This window comes from Ogataea parapolymorpha, chromosome II (assembly GCF_000187245.1).
Source record: "Ogataea parapolymorpha DL-1 chromosome II, whole genome shotgun sequence".
Classification (NCBI taxonomy): domain Eukaryota; kingdom Fungi; phylum Ascomycota; class Pichiomycetes; order Pichiales; family Pichiaceae; genus Ogataea; species Ogataea parapolymorpha.
This window is the reverse complement of record NC_027865.1, coordinates 895,169-914,228: the sequence shown is the minus strand read 5'-3', so window position 1 is coordinate 914,228 and position 19,060 is coordinate 895,169. Positions and strand designations below refer to the sequence as shown.

General features: G+C 51.9%; 11 protein-coding genes and 1 non-coding gene across 12 annotated transcripts; 6 read left to right on the top strand and 6 right to left on the bottom strand.

The window, feature by feature from the left end:
- Positions 1 to 470: 470 nt before the first annotated feature.
- HPODL_05025 (uncharacterized protein) lies at positions 471 to 1,661 on the top strand (the record flags this gene model as incomplete). Its single annotated transcript, XM_014081386.1, has 1 exon — positions 471 to 1,661. The coding sequence occupies one exon, from the start codon at positions 471 to 473 to the stop codon at positions 1,659 to 1,661; it is 1,191 nt and encodes a 396-aa protein (XP_013936861.1).
- An 80-nt stretch (positions 1,662 to 1,741) lies between these two features.
- Positions 1,742 to 2,593, top strand: HPODL_05024 (uncharacterized protein; the record flags this gene model as incomplete). The annotated part of the gene is made up of 1 exon (XM_014081385.1): positions 1,742 to 2,593. The coding sequence occupies one exon, from the start codon at positions 1,742 to 1,744 to the stop codon at positions 2,591 to 2,593; it is 852 nt and encodes a 283-aa protein (XP_013936860.1).
- A 921-nt stretch (positions 2,594 to 3,514) lies between these two features.
- On the top strand, positions 3,515 to 3,910 carry HPODL_05023 (Cell wall protein SED1; the record flags this gene model as incomplete). The annotated part of the gene is made up of 1 exon (XM_014081384.1): positions 3,515 to 3,910. The coding sequence occupies one exon, from the start codon at positions 3,515 to 3,517 to the stop codon at positions 3,908 to 3,910; it is 396 nt and encodes a 131-aa protein (XP_013936859.1).
- Positions 3,911 to 4,997: 1,087 nt separating this feature from the next.
- On the top strand, positions 4,998 to 6,398 carry HPODL_05022 (uncharacterized protein; the record flags this gene model as incomplete). Its single annotated transcript, XM_014081383.1, has 1 exon — positions 4,998 to 6,398. One exon carries the CDS (start codon positions 4,998 to 5,000, stop codon positions 6,396 to 6,398), a length of 1,401 nt encoding a protein of 466 aa, XP_013936858.1.
- A 253-nt stretch (positions 6,399 to 6,651) lies between these two features.
- Positions 6,652 to 7,764, bottom strand: HPODL_05021 (uncharacterized protein; the record flags this gene model as incomplete). The annotated part of the gene is made up of 1 exon (XM_014081382.1): positions 6,652 to 7,764. The coding sequence occupies one exon, from the start codon at positions 7,762 to 7,764 to the stop codon at positions 6,652 to 6,654; it is 1,113 nt and encodes a 370-aa protein (XP_013936857.1).
- Positions 7,765 to 7,814: 50 nt separating this feature from the next.
- Positions 7,815 to 10,034, bottom strand: HPODL_05020 (Transport protein particle subunit; the record flags this gene model as incomplete). Its single annotated transcript, XM_014081381.1, has 1 exon — positions 7,815 to 10,034. One exon carries the CDS (start codon positions 10,032 to 10,034, stop codon positions 7,815 to 7,817), a length of 2,220 nt encoding a protein of 739 aa, XP_013936856.1.
- A 77-nt stretch (positions 10,035 to 10,111) lies between these two features.
- Positions 10,112 to 10,184, bottom strand: HPODL_05402. Its single transcript has one exon. It is a non-coding gene; the product is annotated as a tRNA-Ala (tRNA).
- Positions 10,185 to 10,574: 390 nt separating this feature from the next.
- On the top strand, positions 10,575 to 13,637 carry HPODL_05019 (Importin beta-like protein; the record flags this gene model as incomplete). The annotated part of the gene is made up of 1 exon (XM_014081380.1): positions 10,575 to 13,637. The coding sequence occupies one exon, from the start codon at positions 10,575 to 10,577 to the stop codon at positions 13,635 to 13,637; it is 3,063 nt and encodes a 1,020-aa protein (XP_013936855.1).
- A 21-nt stretch (positions 13,638 to 13,658) lies between these two features.
- HPODL_05018 (uncharacterized protein) lies at positions 13,659 to 14,579 on the bottom strand (the record flags this gene model as incomplete). The annotated part of the gene is made up of 1 exon (XM_014081379.1): positions 13,659 to 14,579. One exon carries the CDS (start codon positions 14,577 to 14,579, stop codon positions 13,659 to 13,661), a length of 921 nt encoding a protein of 306 aa, XP_013936854.1.
- A 176-nt stretch (positions 14,580 to 14,755) lies between these two features.
- Positions 14,756 to 16,060, bottom strand: HPODL_05017 (uncharacterized protein; the record flags this gene model as incomplete). The annotated part of the gene is made up of 1 exon (XM_014081378.1): positions 14,756 to 16,060. One exon carries the CDS (start codon positions 16,058 to 16,060, stop codon positions 14,756 to 14,758), a length of 1,305 nt encoding a protein of 434 aa, XP_013936853.1.
- A 329-nt stretch (positions 16,061 to 16,389) lies between these two features.
- Positions 16,390 to 17,175, bottom strand: HPODL_05016 (mRNA 3'-end-processing protein RNA15; the record flags this gene model as incomplete). Its single annotated transcript, XM_014081377.1, has 1 exon — positions 16,390 to 17,175. One exon carries the CDS (start codon positions 17,173 to 17,175, stop codon positions 16,390 to 16,392), a length of 786 nt encoding a protein of 261 aa, XP_013936852.1.
- Positions 17,176 to 17,302: 127 nt separating this feature from the next.
- On the top strand, positions 17,303 to 19,015 carry HPODL_05015 (Phosphoglucomutase-2; the record flags this gene model as incomplete). The annotated part of the gene is made up of 1 exon (XM_014081376.1): positions 17,303 to 19,015. One exon carries the CDS (start codon positions 17,303 to 17,305, stop codon positions 19,013 to 19,015), a length of 1,713 nt encoding a protein of 570 aa, XP_013936851.1.
- Positions 19,016 to 19,060: the final 45 nt, after the last annotated feature.

Below are 19,060 nucleotides of genomic sequence, written 5' to 3'. Positions count from 1 at the left end.
CCCACAATAGCTGAATTCGGTGGGGATAATTTGCATTTACACCTCCCACCGCAAGACGATCTGCATGTGTGCAAGGAAAAACCGGACCCAATGAGCTAACGCGTGGAAGCGCCACAGCGGGTCGTCGATGCAGTGCAGCAACCAGTCGATTGCAGGGTCTGTTTCAGGCAGATGAGCAACACCATCTTCTGGACCATGAGTGTTGCAGGAACTAAACCTTACCAATTACCTGACAGGCCAAGCCACAGCAGGCGCAGCATTCTCTTGCCAGTATTATTTGCGAAGGAATTCCAACAATGCACACAACTGCAGATGAAGATATGTACAGAACTCCCTCTCGCATGCCGGCAGCAGAGATAGGCATTCTAACCACATAGGGCATAATACTAAAAGCAAGGGCTGTCCGTTCACTGTATTTAAATTAGCTATATATATCTACTACACGTCCCACCCCCCGGATCGTTATCATCATGTCTTCGAGTGTGGCCTACAATCCCTTTGAAGATTTCTCCAATCTCGCACAGTATGAGCTGCCCAATGAGATGTTCTCCTTTGAGGACGAGCTCATGGTTTCCCACCTGCCTCTCCAGCTGCCGGCAGCCACGTTACCCGACCATGAACCCCAGTTTTACAGCTCCGGCGCGTTCGAACTCACCAGCGACTACTCCTCGCAGGAGGAAAGCGTGTCTACTGTGGTAACGACAGAATCCATCAAGCCCCAGACTGCGTTATTTCCGCCTGCGAGCGCATGCACACCTCCGCCCGAAAGAACGGGAGACTGTATTTCGCGAAGAGAAAGCCTTGACAGCGAATTCGACTTCAAGGCGTTTGGCCAGGACGAGCTGACCATTTTGAGCGAGTTTGACGACTACGAGCAGCCGCTCGAGGTCGATTTGGACGCAATCGAGTCGAAATCATATCCGCTCGTTCGCGGTCTGAATAGCGGTGGATCCACGACCAAACCACCTCCGCCAGACAGAACGGGACGGTCGCAGTATCTCAAATGCAAGCTGTCGATTTTGGACGGCGACGAGGAGAGTGTGTGCCTGCCCGAGTGGAACGAGCACGAGAAGGAGGACAAGCGTCGCATCATCCGGGTTGAGCGTCGTCAGCGCATAAACGAAGTTATAGTGAGCTTCCACATTCTTGGCCCTGCAGAGCAGCACGAGACACGGCCGGCGCCGGACGGAGTCGACTTCGTGGAGGTGTCGTGTTTGGAATGCTACCAAAATTTGGATTACTCGGAGGACGACGACACCACGGTGGTGACGCGAGGCGGAGTGGAGTCTCTGAGCCGCCAGTTTTACATAACCAGCGTGGAGGTTATCAAGATTGTCGAGCTGCTGATAGGCAGCCAGAGCACCAATCAGAAGGAGCGTCGAGCAGAAAGAGGACGCATCAGATCGAATCTGGTGCCGTTCTGGTCGAAAAAGCCAATCAGCTCAAAGAAGGTGACGTCTTCCGACTCGGACGGCGAGTTTGTCGGAAAGACGAACGCAGACCTCCGGAACGAACTAGCACAGAGAATTATGAGTTATGAGACTAGAAAGCCTCGTCGGTTCGACAAGGAGGTGAGAGTTCTGGAATGGCGCAAGCTTGTTCCGGCTCTTCGGCGCGCGTTGCAGAGCTACTATGTTAAGATTCCGAACGATGTACTATAGACAATCAATAATCGATAACACGCTTAGTTATTATTTAGTGCGACGCGAACTAAAAAAAAATAGAAAAAAATCCCCTACTTATGGGTGCCACTTTGTTATCCCTGCTGGAGCCCAAAGAACCTCGCAGGACACAAATCGAGTCTGTGGATGCCGTTGTCGACTTCACGCCGGGCAACTTGTACGATATCGCATGTGTGCCGGGCACCACGGCGCAATGGGATATACTATTTGGTCTTCTAAATCACAATACCCAGTCCGCCATAATCAGCGCCCATTCTCATATTCCTTGGCAAAACTTCAATGGAGATAAGAATAACGTCGATCTTTACCGTGTTGACACTCTCACGAAGCTGATTTGCCTGGTGCAAAACCTCGACTTTTGCCAGTATAAACTGGTTATTATCGATGATTTTCATTCACTGTATCAGTTTGCGATGACCAACCTCCGAGACAAACGCCGAAGCGAGAAGCAGCACTACAAACGAGACGCCAACGGACACAGAAAAGATCAGCAGAGTCCCACGCGCAAACTTCAGCTGGTTATCCAAAATCTGCTGCTTCTCCTCAGCAACGAGTGCCAAAAACATGATGTAATTGTCATAACCACGGGCAAAATGGTCAACATGAGCCAGAGATTTTTCTCAAAATCGCAGCCCGCATCCACACAGGAAGAAGAGGAGGATACTTCGGTTCTGCAGCAGATAATGGTGCCGATACTTCCTTTGAATGGCCCCTGGTCGGGCCAGTATGCTAAACGTTTGGTGCTCTATAAAGATTGGGTCAAAAATGGCAGCCAGGCCGGCCTGGACAAGTCTCTGACCATTGTGGACTACATACAGTTGATGGAGAAAGGCCAGATGCGAGTGTGTCCACAATTCCTGTGCATAACTTCCGGTAATGGCGAGCGGACTTTTCAATCTGGCTGGTGGTGATACAACTCAATTAGAATTTTCAGGAACGAAATGAGGATTGTGACTAATTGATATGGCGGTGTCGGGGGTGATGTTCCTGCTGGATGATGCTGCCAATAACCACATTACTTAGTTCAGGTCACAGGTGCGGGAAGCCTGGTACTGTGTTTTCACATAGCGGAATTTCTAGTAATTACCGTGCGTACGTACATACGAGCGCTTCGTATTGCGAATTCCGCACATTGTCTATCACCAGCGTTAAAATATTGATTGCTCATCGACCCTGTCTGTAAGTATGCCCAAATTGGCGCCCTGATCGTCGTCGCATTTGCCTGTCAAGCACACCACTGGCAGGACCCGAGGTGTGCTGACCAATCCTGGTCCCTCAATCGTACCTGATTGGGGAAACTCGTATGTTCTCCCTGAAACATAGACCTCAATTGTGTCATTTCTGGAATACGTGGGGGGTATATTCCCCGAAATATCTAAAATATGTCTAGAACAAGTAATTACTCGAGCAAAACTACCCAATGCGGTAATTGGATAAGTGGGAGAATTTTGCAACTAAGCATTCTTGTCGCCCAAAATAGCATCAAAACATAGAAGTTGACCCGGTGCTGACTCTTGGAATCGTAAAAAAATTTCTTCAAACTACTAATTATAGCACATTGTCGTGCAGAACCCAGCAATCTGGCCTGAGAGTGCGTTTGGAACAATGGTGCGTTGTTTCTTTTCAACCCACCAATAATAGCCCAACAATAACAAATCTCAGTCCATATCAACTGCTCAGATTATTTGTTTACCTTTCGAGGCACAGGTAAATTCTTGCTTTTTCCAGAAAGGGACCGAAGCCCAATGTTTCGGGAGGTATAAAACGGCAGCATCCGCTAGGCAAATTCTCAACTAACTTTGTTAATTCAATCGTCTTTCGCTTAATTAAAAATGCAATTCAGAACTTTGGCTCCACTTGCTTTGGCTTCCGCTGCTTTCGCTGCTTACTCTAACGGCACCGTCTCCACCATTACTTACGAGACCACCGTTTCTGAGGTCGTTACTGCTTTGACTACCTACTGCCCAGAAGCCACCTCTATCGTCACCAACGGAAAGACCTACACTGTCACTGGTGCCACCACCTTGACCATCACCGACTGCCCATGCACTAAGGAGGAGGTCATCACCACCACCACTGTCACCACCATCCCAGCTAAATCTTCCACTGCTGCTTCCTCTGTTGCTGCTTCCTCTGCTCCAGTCATCTCCACTGCCGAGAACGCTGGTGCTAAGGTTGGTGCTGCTGGTTTGGCTGCCCTTGCCGGTGCTGCTGCTTTCTTGCTCTAAGCATTCTAAATCTATAGTACCCATAATAAGCGTTTTTAATTAATTACCTTTAATGACCATTTGTAATTACTCTATTGCTCGGGATCACCCTTTTTTCCTCGGTTTCCTTGCTTATGTAATCATAATCGCGTCGTTTGTTTTGGTTTTTCATGAACATTCGGCCCTCCGCTCTGGTGCGATCGCAGCTCGTGCGCCTGCTAGGCATTGACGACGGCAAGCTGGTCGTTGACCAGGAGGCCGGGCTGACGCTTTGCCTCGCGCTGGGGCCGCAGACGGTGCTGGCCGCGCTGTCGTATCTTGAGAACGGCAACTGCGAGATCCGCCGATTCCGGAGCGAGACGCTGGTCGTCATCACATGCGATGCGCGGTATTTGGTCGATCTCGAGCGCCGGTTTTGCTGCTGTCGGGAGAAACTCGAGCAGGATCTCGCACAGCGCGAGAGCTGGTGCAGCCATCTGGTATGCGGTGAACTGGCCAGAATACACCGAGACAAGCTGGTGGCGCAGAATCTGGTGGCGGAAAGGGACGTGGCGGATGTGGGCGAGTGGGCCCAGCTACATGTAGAGAGCGTGGAGAGCTTGGCCAAGGGCGCACCGTAGGGGTATCTACAATTCTGTGTTTGGGTGTGTAGAGGTGTTGTAATTTGAAAAATTTTCGACCCACCACAAGCCAGGAAAACTGAAAAATCTCTTGTTGAACGGGACCCAAACATGCAAAATATCTAATTCTCAGTAATAAATATTGGAATTTGATTGCATCTATAGAACAGACCTTTCACATATTAGCATCTTCACTCGCATGTCCATAGCAGAAAATGTCCGAACACCGTACTGATCCCATTGCACACCTATCAGAGCCGGACAAGGCGAAGTTTGAGGACCATCTTGTCAGATCCAGCAGTTTCCGGTTCAAGTGCACCACGCGCTCAGGAAAACGGCACACAATCGAGTTCCCAAGGTATTTTGGCACAGACGAGGGGGAGTTTACCAAGTTTCGATGGAGGGCGTTCGCCAACAGACGAGCGGTCACCGCACCACCGCCAAAGCCTAAATGGAGTACCACAACCACCACAGTCAAACCTGCCACCATGAAGTGGAGCTCTGTGGTCCAGGAAGGCCTTGAGATCAACAAGAAGCCCAATGGGGCGGTGCCGGCGTCGATCGCCGCTGATGCCACCCTGAAACCGCTGGGCGTCGTTCTTCTAAGGCTCATGTACGATACGCAACACCTCCCACAGTACGCCGGCCTGGCGCCGCACGGCCTGGTCAACAACGGCAACATCTGCTACATGAACGCAATTTTGCAGGCGCTGTTTGCGTGCAGGCCGTTCAGCCAGATGCTGTTTGCTGTCCGGCACCTGAGTCTAGGCCGGCTCGAGTCGCACACGCCTATCATGGACGCCCTGGTGGCCCTGCACGACGCCTTCAACAAGTCCTCGCCAGAGGTTCTCACGCCTACGGGATTCTATGGCAGCATCGCCAGACTGCCCCGGTTCAGCCATCTCAAATGGGGCAGACAGGAGGACGCAGAGGAGTTTCTGGGATATCTCCTGGACGGGTTGCACGAGGAGTTTGTGGACAGCATCAAACGCTTGGCTGAGAGCGACATCGCCGATCTTAGGGCCTCCATCAAGGACCCGCAGACACTCAAGACTCTCAATTCTGCGCTCGAAATGATCAAGACGGGCCAAATCAACGGATCGACAGAGAAAGAGGACAACGGGTGGATGGAGGTCGGCGCGAACCAGAAGATGGCAGTGAAAAGACAGGTCGATGTCAAGCCCTCGCCCGTTGTGCAGATGTTTGGCGGCCATTTCCGCTCCGTTCTGCAAGTGCCAAACAACAAAAAATCGTCCATCACATTGGACCCGTTCATGCACGTGCAGCTCGAAATCAGCGACAAGGACATCAACAACCTGTACACTGCGTTTGAGAAGTTTGCCACGGTGGAAGAGATCTCGTACGGAGACCAGACCGCCAAGAAACAAAACCTCATCGACAAGCTCCCAACCGTTCTCATCATCCACCTCAAGCGGTTTTCGTTTGTGGCCAACGACGACAGCAACGAGAACTTCAACGACTACGAGATCGTCTCTTCGAAACAGCGCAGGAACAAAACCTCTGCATCGCAAACTTTACCGCCTGTCCCTACACATACAAAGACCCCTGAAACAGGCGGCCGCATTGAAAAACTGCACAAAAAAATTGAATACCCGCACAGGCTCACGTTGCCTGCCTCCTGTATATCCCCAAACGTCATGGAGGAGCCTACATACCGGCTCACGGCCGTGGTTTACCACCATGGTCGTTCCACAGAAGAGGGCCATTACACTGCGGATGTTCTGGGAGCAGACGACAGCTGGACTCGTGTGGACGACACCCTTGTAACACGGATCAGCGCCGAGGACGCTGTCGAAAACGGCCATGGCGGCGGGGCCACCAACGGTAAGAGCGCGTACATCCTGATGTACGAAAAGGCAGGTGTGTAAGTATCTATTAATTATCTAATTTATCATGTGTAACTACTATTTTTCGCTTATGTAAGAAACATGTACGGTGGTGTTTATGACTCACGTGATCAGCTCTGTATTGCTCTACAAAATGGTGAGATGAATTGTCCGCTACTCATGCTCGAACCCTCCTAGTTCTTCACTGTCCCGTACCAAAGTCGGCCGGCTAAAATCTTTAGTAAAAATACATCGTTCGGACGGCTTTACAGCAATAATAAGTGCGCTCGCCCGATCAGTCCACCTTTATTTTCAGTTGCTCCCTTTGCAAATGCTGATGCTTTAGCGAGATAGTTCCCCCCTCGTAGCCGTTCATTTCGTCGAAAATAGCCCCCCACTCGTACTCGCCCTTTTCCAGAAACGCGACTCCGAGAATAAACTCACGCGACTCGTTGGGCAGCACGGGTTTCTCGATACTAAACTGCAACACTCCGTTGTACAGGATCTTTTTGTCAATTGACGCAAATAACGAATGGCACACAGGAACGTGTCGCAGCATGCCAGCCACCGCACACGAGTTCCTGTTGGTGAGTTTAAGACGTATACTGTAGAATTGGTTCAGCTCCAATGATTCGGGATCAACAACGCGGTCCTCGGTGTCCAAGACGTCCAAAACCAGTCCAATTTTCTCGACCTCCAATGCGCTCACCATCTTGGACGAGAACCGGATGCTTCTGATGTCAATGATGCCTCCTCTTCCGGCATAGATAGAGTTACTGTTAGTTTGTGAGATCTGCCACCGCGCGCGCAGCCGCTGCAGCAACTCGTGCCGGTACCAGAACGCGTGCTTGACAAACCGCTGTTCCGGTTCCGGCGTCTTGGTGTCGAGAATGAACTGCTTGTTGCGAAGACTTGGGACCCGTTGATTGAGGTATTCGTAGTTAAAATTAATTCTTTTTATCGGGATCAAGGTTCGCGCGTTTTTTTTGCTCTGCAGCACAATCGTCGTCGTGTAGGTGTCCTCCGGTGGGTTTTCGATCGCGTCGTTCGACTGCTGGAACTCGTGGTCTTTTGAGCCTTCCAGAAGACACTGGAATGTGACCGTCATCTCCTCTGTCCAGGAATTCATCAGGTCAAGCGCAAGCAGACAGAAGTCTGACATCTGGTGGCCCTGGGCCACCATTTTCTCCAGATACTTCCAGGTGGCGCCCTGGTTGGACTCTGAGATCCTTGTAGACGATGAGAGCGGGATGATGTCGCATCCCACAAGCTCGATGCTGGGATAGACGGTCACGTTGACTGGGATGGTGAGTTTGCGGAAGAAATTGGTTGGCAAAGCCTGTTTTCTGTGCGAGTACTCCAAAATGACGCTGGCCTCCTTCACGCCCCGCTTCCCCCATATCTCCATTTCGAGTTTGAGCTCCTGGCCCGGCCCGATCCGCGCAACCTCGTTTTTGTTCAGAATTTTGAACGGTTTTTTTTGATCAGGTAGTACTCGATCTCGTACACCTCGTTGGGCGGCAGGTTTTTGTTCTGGAGCAGCTGGTTCAGCGGCTCGATCGTCGAGTCCAGGAACTTCGTCGTGAGCTGGTTGACCTCGACATTTGACGCGTTCTTCATCACGATGTCGAACCGCTTGCACTCACCTTCCAGTAGCATGATCCAGCGATTGGGCAGCTTGACGTCCACCAGACTCAGCAGCGGCTGTTCATAGAGCACCGGTACCGTCAACGACCGGGGCTTGTACTCTGGGACGGGGTTTTTCGCCGTTGTCGGCTGTTTTTCCAGCCACTCGAACGTTCTCTCCTCGCAATTGCTCACCACGGCGGAAATACCCGTAATTTCCATGTTTCCGTGGTTCAGAGGCACCACAAACACAGAGACAGTAGTCAGTGCGTGCGGCTTTAGCGTGACCGACGTATTGGACGTGCCCGTGACCTTGCTTTTCAAATTCAGCTGTGTTTTAACAGGGAACCCGTTGGTTGCAACCTTGATATTTTTCACCTCCAGCTCAAATAAATACGGGTTCTGCAGCACAATAGCGGCCTCGCACAGTTCGTCCTGGATCAGCTTGTCTTTCTGGTACAGACTGATGTTTTGCACGAGATGGTCGTCCCAGTAGGGATACACCTGGTTGAGCTGGCACAGAATGCCAAATATATGCGATTGTTCGTTTTCTGATAGCATCACGTGAAAGTCGCGCAGCAAAAAACAGCCGTACTTTGCGACTCCCTTGTGGTACTTGATGTGGTGGCAGAATCGGAACACTGAGACGAGCACTTTTTTCTGAATCTGGTTTGGTGTTTTCTGGCAATCAATTCCATATATTTGCAACACAGAGTCCAGCAGTTCCTCCAGCTGTCCATCGTAGGACTCTTCTGCAATCAGCTGGTGTTTTAGAACAAGCTCCAGAAGCTCGCGGATCAAAAATGCTCGTTTTCTCCTCATGTTCAGCCTGCCGTAGACGTAAATCATGGAGTTGTAGATCCGGTACCGCTGTGTAGGCGGGAGATGCACAAATCGCTCGTTGAAAATATCGCTCGTGATGCTGCAAATAAGCTCCACGCTGTCGTGGACGTTGACGGAGCTCAGATAGTCGATATATCGAAGATTGCTCTCGCATAGCACTATCTGCGGAGCGTAATCCTCGGGCGTTTGCAAACTCTGTCTGTAGTACGCAAAGGACTTGTTGATCGCCTTGATGATGAGATTTTCAACCACCTCGACAGAATACACGGCACTTGATGGCTGGGTGGGGAAACCGTTTGCCGACTGAAAGGACGGCCGAGGAGAGACGATAGGCGACTGTGTCGTCTTTTTGACGTTATCCAGCAGTGCGAGAATTTCCGTCGGCAGTTGGAAAGGTGCCTCCAGCTTCACCAACAGCGCCATGCACAGGCCCAGTCCTTCTAAGCCAGACGCCAGCCACAAATAGTCTCCAGCATACTGCAAATTCAGAATACTCTCGCAAAACTCGGCCAACGCGCTCTTGAGGTTGCCGGCCAGCAGGTAGAAATTCGCATACAGTTTTTGTCGCCGGCCCTTGTTTCTGTGGGCCCGGATTTTGTCCTGGCTCTCGAAAGAGGTCGAGATCCGCTTTTTCACCGTGCCGTTCGCAACGCTGCCACTGGCAATCCCAGGCGACCTCAGAGTCACGTGCTGGTACGCAGAGACGTAGACAGAAAGGTTTCCGAGAAAGCTAGACGTCACGTCGCAAATCACCGTCTCGATGTTGGCCAAGTCGCTGAGGACCGCGAAAACGTTCGGCACCGCGCTTTTGTAGTCCTTTGGAGCCCCAAAAACAAGGCTGTAGTGGCCCAGAGAGCTTGGGTGCTGGGATTTGAGATCTTTGTGCAAAGATGATAGTTTTCCGTCGTCCAATTCCTCGGTCCATTTGAGAATGCCTATGGTATTAAACACTTTGCGAAACGGCTCGAAATCAAGCAGAAACAGCTGCGAGACATCCTGATCGTCCGTGGTGAAGTCGTACATCACGTGGCCCTGGGGATACGCCTGCGGATTGAACAGTCCGGCACACGGCATCACGTCTACCAGTCTGACCTCTGCGATCCGCTGCAGCGAGGACAAACACGTCGCGAATTCAGCCCTGTCGAGACCGTCCTGAGGAACTACCTGGGCCTTGATCCGCGCAGGGACCGTGAACGCGTAGGTATTCATCAATGGGGAGGAGGAAACTTGAAGAAAGAACGGTTTGACAACGGTTCAAAAAAAAATATTTACAATGCAAAAAAAGATGGACGAGTTGGGAGTCGAACCCAAGACCTTTCGCATGCTAAGCGAACGCGCTACCAACTACGCCACACGCCCGGTAATGTGAGAATGTGGGGGTCTGTCGGAACATGAGTGGGGAGACACTAGTGGGATGGGATAGGATACTTGATTTATGCAAGTGGGGGGAATACATACAACCGTGGAGGAAAAGCCAAGAAAAACTACCTCAGAGAGATAGTATGTCAAAATAAATACTTGATGTATTTATTACATTAGATTATAGCTAGCTGGTATGTTACTGATGAGCATTGCCTGCTAGACACAGCCAGTACACATAAGTCGCGATGGAACTTTCATTCACTTATTCTGACTCCCTCCGGCCAATTCGGTCTCGGGATCTCAGGGTCCTACGGTTCGCGATTGTGGTTTAAATATTTTTAATTTTTAATTTTGAATAATTCAAATAATTTCGATCTTTTTTTATCCATGGACCTCAACCTCGATAATTTGGCCACCGTTCTCACCACCGCCTCAGGAAAACAGCGTGGCGCAGAACAGCAGGCCGCCGAGGCTCAATTGAAGCAATGGGAAACCGTTCCGGGATACCATTTTCTGCTCCAGTCTGTGTACCTCAACACAGACCATCCTCTACAAATTCGCTGGCTCGCGATCATTTGTCTCAAGAACGGCGTCGACAGGTACTGGCGGTCGACAAGGGTGCATGCCATATCCAAAGAGGAGAAAGCAGAGATTAGAAGACACTTTTTCGACTCGTTGGAGGAGTCAAACGACCAACTCACTATCCAGAACGCTCATGCCGTTGCGCGTGTTTGCAGACTCGATTTCCCTGCCGAGTGGAGCACCGTGTTTGAGGAGATTGCCGCAGTGCTGGACACGGCCACCGCAAACATCGTAAAAGTGCACAACATGCTGCTCATCACCAACCAGGTCCTCAAGGCTCTTGCCTCGGTTCGGATAGGCAGAGCTCGCGCAGCGCTGCAGAATAAAGTCTCGGTGGTAGTTCCACACCTGGTGCGCCTATATCACGGGTTCTTCAACCACTGGACCGCAGACGGGAATTTCGACGCAGCAAGCATGGAGGTCGGATATCTGTGTCTTAAGAACCTGCGGCGGGCCGTGGTGGACGGGTACGAATACCCTCACCGGGACAGTCTTGTGGTTGAGTTTTACGAGGTGTCGTTACAGCATTTGCAGAAACTGCTGCTGCTCCACGAGAATTCGCAGCTGCCGTTGCTAGAAAGATATATTAAGGCGTACGTCAAGCTGTACGCAAACTTGGTGAACGACAACGTTGTTGCGTTTGTCCTGATGCCGAACTCGTACGAGATTTTCATGACGATGCTATCGCTGCTGGAATCGAAGGCCAGCGATATTTACAACAGCGAAGAGAATGAATTTTGGGAGCAGCTGGCCATTAAGATGATCCTTGTGCTGAAAAGACTGACGGCTTTTGGATTTAAAAAAGGCGCTGTGATGCTTAAGCAGAGAAACGACCAGCAGGAGGTGGCTGCGGCAGCCAAAGCCGTGACAGAACGGTTTTTCCCGCCGCAGCTCGTGCAGAGCCTTGTCGACCTGCTGATCACGTGGTATCTAAAATTGCGGCCGGCAGACGTGGTTTCGTGGACGCTGGAGCCCGAGGAGTGGGTCAATGAGGAGCTGCAGCTCAGCTGGGAGTACCAGATCCGGCCGTGTGCGGAAAATTACTTCCAGGACCTAGCTGTGTGCTTCAAGCCGCAACTGAGCGACTTTATTCTGCGGAAAATCGAGAGCACGCTTGCGGACGGCGCCGTGGACGTTCTGACCAAAGACGCGGTGCTGGCGGTGTTCCAGCTGAGCGCGAGCGCGATCAGCGAAAACTGCAACTTCGACCAGCTTTTCCGCAGCTATTTCCTGCCCGAGGCACTGAAAGACGCTCCCGTCGAGAACAAGCTGGTCAAGCGGCGCGTGTGTCTCATTGTGAGCGAATGGCTGTCGATTCAGTGCTCCAAAGAGACCAGGCTCGAGGTGTACCGGCTGGTTCTGCGGTTTTTGCAAAACACAGACATCAACGACAAAGTGGTTCGTCTGACAGCCGTGCAGACGCTGCAGCATCTCGTGGACGACTGGGAATTCCGCAAGCGCGACTTCCAGCCGTTTGTGTCGGAAACCGTGGCGCAGGTGCTCGAGCTGCTCCGGAATCTCGAGTTCACCGAGTCCAAGATTTTCGTGCTCAAGGTTCTGTCGCTCATTTTGGAGCGCACCAATCCGCTCGTGTCGGAAAAAGAGCTGCTCGACATCATGGCGATGGTTCCGGCGATGTGGGATGAATCAAACAACGCGAATGAGATGATCATCAAGAACTCGCTGATGCGGGTGCTCCGCGACCTGACAGCCGCGCTCAACAGCAACAGCAGCAAGGCGCACCCTATCGTGCTGCCGCTGATCGCGCTGTGCTGCGATGACAAGTCCGACGTGTACACGCTACTGTGCGAGGATGGCCTCGAGCTCTGGGAGGCGGTGCTTAAACACGTACCTGCTTCGGAGGCTGCTCCCGCGGAGCTGGTCAGATTGTTCCCGTTGAGCGTCAAGGCGCTCATGAACTGGACAGAAATCCTGCCTACGGTGCTCAAGCTTGCGCGCTCGTACGGTATCTTGAATTATCAGCTATACGAAACAGAGACCGGGCTCGAGATCTTCAAGATCCTGGGCGGCTACCTCAACTCGATGCGTGACGACGCCGTGTATGTGACGTCGTCGCTGTTGGAGACGCTGTTTCTGCAGGTGCCAGACCCGAGCCGGTCGCAATTGGTGGCGTACCTGGCGGAAAGCGGACTGTTTTTCGAGATGGTCAAATATCTGACCAGAGAGTCGCAGACACCCAACTGCGAGATCAAAATGGCGCTGCCGCTGCTGCGTCTGCTCCACGCGGGCCCCGTCCACCTCCTCGGCATGCTCGGAACCGTGTCGGACTCCAGCCTTGCCGTCCAGCTCGCGCAGCTGGTCGACTCGCTTGTCAACCTGCTCAAGCTGGTGTACGACGCGAAAATCAGGAAAATCTTCGTGCTGGCGCTGCTGGCGCTCTATGCGCCGCCCATATTCACACAGTACTGCGCTCAGGACCCCAGCGTAGACCTGGAGTACCAGCTGCTCAATTCCGAGGGCCAAACGGGCATAAATTTGGTGCTCTCAAAAAATTTCAACAGAGTCATGTTTCTCGTCACACATCTGCTCGAAGAGGTCAACGAGAACGCGGACGGCGACTGCGAAGCGTACCACAGGCCATCGTCGTACGACGACGACGATCTCACGTTGATAGAAAACGAGCCGGACGAAAACGAGTATGCGCAGGAGTTCAAGCTGCCTCCGTCCGCAGAGCAGCTACGCTTCAACGAGCTCGTGTTCAAGCTGGATCCCGTGCACAGAGTCAGCACCAAACAGCTTCTCAAGTACCAGATGGATCAACTGACGGGTATCGACGGGTATCAGCAACTAATTGCGTCGGTGGACAGAGAGACTCTGGAACAGCTGCAGATGATGATGAATAAATAATATATCATAGATATAATCCAGCTAGCCCTCGCTTTCTGACGAGTTGCTCGAGGGACGCGTGTACGGATGCGATCTTACCGTTCGCGAGGCGTTGTTGCGCGTGGGCCCTCCGGACCCTGTTCTATCTGGTGTTTGTGCTCTTTCCTGCGGCTCCGGAGCAGGTGCCTCGGGCCCCGTGCGTCTGCCCATCGAAAAGCCCTCTCCCTGCGCAGGGAAGTTGATTGGAGGGTCGCTTAGAGCATAGCCCATTCTGAGCGGGCCAGACCAGCTGATCGGCACAAACGCCTCGGTCAAGGCGACAGGGTAGAACACCAGGTTGAAGCTGGGACTTGGCGACTCGGTCATTTCCGGTGCAATCTCGCGTCGACAAAGCGGGCACGACACGTTGCTCTTCAGCCACTCGGCCACGCACGCTTTGCCAAATATGTGGCCACATTGATCCAGTTTCACCGGATAATGTGCATCTTCTAATTTGTCCTCGGGTTTCGCAGCCGGCTGTGTATGAAGCTCCTCTCCGGGATTGTACGTCACTTCGCGCGTGGCTGTTTGATCTGTTGGAAATGCGAGGTCGGGGTCGGAGGCGTCGTAGCCGTCGAAGAAGGATGGCAAATCGGAGGCTTTCTTTTGTTCTGTGTGTGACTCATGTTTCTCTGCGTACTCTTCGAACGGTTCAAAGCAGATCGGACACTGTTTTTCTGATTCTGGCAGTTCTGCGAGCGGAATTGGCTTCAAAGAGTCAATGGCGTCCTTGGTGGCATGCTTGTGTTTGGAAGGCCGGTTGAGGATCTCCACGAAATTGCGCATCATCAGGGCAATGGGCGACTCGGCGGAGCCTGGGGCTGGAGGCGTGCGATTAAACTCCAGAGGGAAGATATCAAAGGCAAACGAGATGCCTGGCGGGTTGTTTTGGTTAGGTTGCGGTTGATTATTGTCGTTATTCATTTTAATGAAATTTATTTTAGCTCATTTATTTTTATTTAACTAGTCGATAGCTTTTTCTAGAAAAAATAATTAATAAAAGACTGTCGACGCGTCGACAGAGAGCGAGCTGGCCTACCATAGCTATATTAACTAAATAGTTGCGAAAGAATCGGCGGGTGGCAGAGGCGAAGAGCAAGCTATAAGTACTGGGCTCTAATCTGGTTGGCCATGACACGCTCGTTATCTGGCAGAATGTCGATTTGCTGCGGTGTCAGCTTCAAAACCTGGACAATCAGACTGGCTTCCTGCTCGTTGATATGCATTAATTTGTTAATGGTTTCCCGTGGCAAACCCTTCCAGTCAGGGTTGACGTTGTCGAGGTTGACCGGGGAAGGAGTGGTAGCAGGAGCCTGTTGAGTAGACGCAGGAGACGGTGTTGACTGGTGCGAGGTTGGGTTGAACGGAGAGTATGTAGGCGGGGCAGCGCTGGAACCGGCCATTGGAGCGACAGCCGGCTCCGCAGAAGTAGCCTGGGGCTGTGCAGACATCGATTGGTTGATCACGTCGAGATCAACAACGCCCATCAGCAGCAACGACTGGGCGGCAGCCACAGCCAATTTTGGGTTGGAGTGCAGGATCTGGGCTGCCTCGGCGTAGTTTGGCGAAGGCCCCGACACAATGAGTTTCAACTTGGCCAGCAACTCAATTAGTATACCTGGAGGAATAGTAGCCAAGGTCTCCGAGACCTTGTCCTTGGCGTAGATTGGCTGCTGGGACTGTTGCGGAAGTGGCAAAAACTGGGAAGCCATCGACAGGTTGGTGGGGATGAACTGGGACGACCCGTTTGCCTGCGAACCGGTGGTCGACTGTTGTCTGTTGAACTGTTGGACCACGTTGCCGATTTGGGTCATGTCCATTCCGTTCGAGATCATCTGGCTCACCATCTGCTGCAACTGCGGGTTGGAGGAGATGGTGGCCAACATATCGCTGTTCTGGCCTGCGAACCTGCTTCCAAACGGATTATTGGCAGTGCCGGAAGGCGTCGAACCCGACGAGTTGGAAGAAGCGGCCGACGACGGAACGGCTTGCTGGTAGGTGTTGTACTGCGGCGGTAGGTTTGGGTTTGCAGTCAACATCTCCTGCGGCAAAATGACGTTGGATGGGAGGAAGTTCCGGTTGAGCTGGAGCTCCGGCTTCTGGCCCGGGACGGGGTTTCTGAGGCCCTCTTTGGACAGCTCGATTCTGAGCTTCTTGCGGCCCTCGATCTTGATCTTGGACAGGATTTGCAGCGCGCGGGCAGCCGCGTCCGGCGTTGCATACTCAACGAAACAGAACCCTTTGTTTTTCGAAGCGTTGTCCATCATACAACGCACATCAACAACAGGACCAGACCCGCAGACGACAGACTTGATGATCTCGACGTCCCAGTTGTAAGGAATAGCGCCCAGGTACAGCACGCACGAGCTGTTGTTGGCGGCTTGCGGTTGGGGTTTGGTCGACATGGTGAAGACTCGTTCTATGTACAAATTGGCCCTCCAAGGATCCCCTCGCAAAGAAGTATCGGCGTTGGCAATAATCTCTATGTGTTTTTGTGTTTATACTAGTGAATCGCGTCGTATGTCAGTACAGGAAAATGTTAGCTGTTATGCTCAATAGTACATTTCCTCCTGGTGCTGACTTATAAACTCCTTTCACTGGTTTTGTTTAAACTGGAAAATTTTTTTTTCGATGAAAAATTTAGCGAGGGATCTTCTTGCGCGTGTCCACCGAATAAAAAAATAGTCAACCCGCAACACAGTGACTGTCATGGCTATATTTTTTCCATTACTCTCTACAAATACATTTTGTACCGCTTCTGGATCTCCCGATACAGCTCTTGTTGATCCGCCGCCACCTGCTGGATCTCCGCCTCGCTCATCGCACAAATCGTCCGGATAGCCTGCACCTGGTCTGCGTCCAATGAACTGAGCGGGTTCTCTGCCTCGGCCACCGGAGCCGAGTCTGGCTCTTTTTGCTCCTTTTGCTCCACCAATATGCTCTTGATTTGTTCCGCGTCGCTCAGCCCGAGAATCATCGTGGCTTGCACCAGGGCAAACAGCAACTGCGGGTTTTTCTCGAGCAGCAGCGCCATCAGCTGCGGGTGGTTGTCCGACATGATTTTCGCATCTTTTACCAGATTATGTAATCTGTTTTTATCTAGCGTAGCGAGCGCCGCGTTGATCTGCTGGTTCAGACTGTCCATGCTCGAGTTGGCCATGAGCATCCCTGGTGGCAGCGGCGGGATCTGTTTTTCCAGCTCGGCCCATTCGCTTGACGTTTGCGACTTCATCGTGTTGATGACCGCCTGCTCGCTCGAAAAGTTGCATTTCAGGTACCTGTTCCCGATCGCGTAGTTGTTGAGGTTCCGCACAGCGGACCTGGCCGTTTCTATATCCTGGTACTCGATGAAAGCGTAGCCCTTGGATTTCCCTGTTTCGCGGTCAAACAGCAGCTTCGACGACACCACAGGCCCCACGGACCGCGCAATGTCGAGGATCTGGTCCTCTGTCTGGTCAAACGGGATGCCCCCGATGTATATCACCCTGCTGGGCTCTAGCCCCCCGTAGCTGTCACCCATCTCTAGACAAATCTGGCTTAGAAAAATAGAGAAAAAAAATGCTAACAGAACCGCACCCCTGCACCACAGAATCTGGTTTCTTCTTAAATACAGTGATCCCACCACAAATTGTTAGCAATTTAATAACATGTCGTTTGCAATTTCAGAAGTTCCTACCAAGCCATTCACTGACCAGAAGCCAGGAACGTCTGGTTTGCGGAAAAAGGTCAAAGTTTTCCAGCAGCCAAACTACACAGAGAACTTCATCCAGGCCATTTTCGACTCCATTCCAGAAGGTGCCGAGGGGTCGACTCTGGTTGTCGGCGGAGACGGAAGATACTACAACGACCACATTGTGCAATTGATTGCCAAGATTGGCGCCGCCAACAAGGTGAAGAAATTGATAATTGGCCAGAACGGTCTTCTGTCGACGCCTGCTGCCTCCCGGGTCATCAGAACGTACGGTCCTAACGGCGACGGCAAGGAGGTGACCGGAGGTATCATTCTGACTGCTTCGCACAACCCTGGAGGACCAAACAACGACTGCGGAATCAAGTATAACCTGGGCAATGGAGGACCAGCTCCGGAGTCCGTCACTAACAAGATCTACGAGACCTCTCTGAAACTGAAGTCCTACAAAATTGTGAAGGACCTGCCGGAGGTGGATTTGTCTACTATTGGAACAAAGACGTACGGGCCATTGGAAGTCGAGATCATTGACTCCACAGCTGCCTATGTGGCTATGATCAAGGAGATTTTCGACCTGGACCTCATCAGGTCGTTTATTGCTAAAAAGACCCCTCAAGGCTTCAAGATTCTGTTCGATGCGCTGAATGGAGTCACGGGTCCTTACGGCAAGGCTATATTTGTGGACGAGTTGGGACTGCCCGAATCCTCGATCCAAAACTGCGTTGCTAAGCCAGACTTTGGCGGATTACACCCAGACCCTAATCTGACCTACGCACGGACGCTGGTGGACAGAGTGGACGCTGAAAATATTGCATTTGGTGCTGCTTCTGATGGAGACGGAGATAGGAACATGATTTACGGAGCTGGAGCTTTTGTCTCCCCTGGAGACTCGGTTGCTATCATTGCGGAATACGCACAAAGCATCCCATACTTCCAGAAAAATGGCGTCCACGGTTTGGCGAGATCGATGCCTACCTCTGGAGCACTCGACCTTGTTGCCAAGGCCAAGGGGTTGAACATCTACGAGGTGCCTACCGGATGGAAGTTTTTCTGTGCGCTTTTCGACGCCAAGAAGTTGTCGATCTGCGGTGAGGAATCTTTCGGTACTGGCTCTGACCACATCAGAGAGAAGGACGGACTGTGGGCCATTGTGGCCTGGCTGAACTTGCTGGCTGCTTTCGAGAGGGATCACCCGGAAATCGAGCCAACTATCGCCAACATCCAGAAATCATTCTGGAAGAAATACGGAAGAACGTTCTTTACAAGATACGATTACGAGGAGTGCGACAGCGCGGATGCAGCAAAGGTGATCAGTCTGTTACAGGATAAGGTCGACCAGGGCCAGGAGTTTATCGGCTCTACTATAGGGAGCTCCGGCAAGGTCATCGAAGCCGCCAACTTCTCGTACACCGACCTGGACGGCTCTGTCTCTAGCAAACAAGGTCTATACGTGAAGCTCGACTCTGGCCTGAGGTTTGTGGTCAGACTATCCGGTACGGGCTCCTCAGGTGCCACGATCAGACTGTATCTGGAGAAACACTCTGAAGACGTGTCTGACGAGAACCTGGCCAAATCTGCCTCCGATTTCCTTGCCTCCGACATCCAGAGCGTTGTCAAGTTGCTCAAGCTGCAGGAGTTCATCGGCAAGGAGGAGCCGGACGTGAGAACCTGAATGCATCCATTTAACGCTACTATGTAGTTTAAGAACCAATTTATA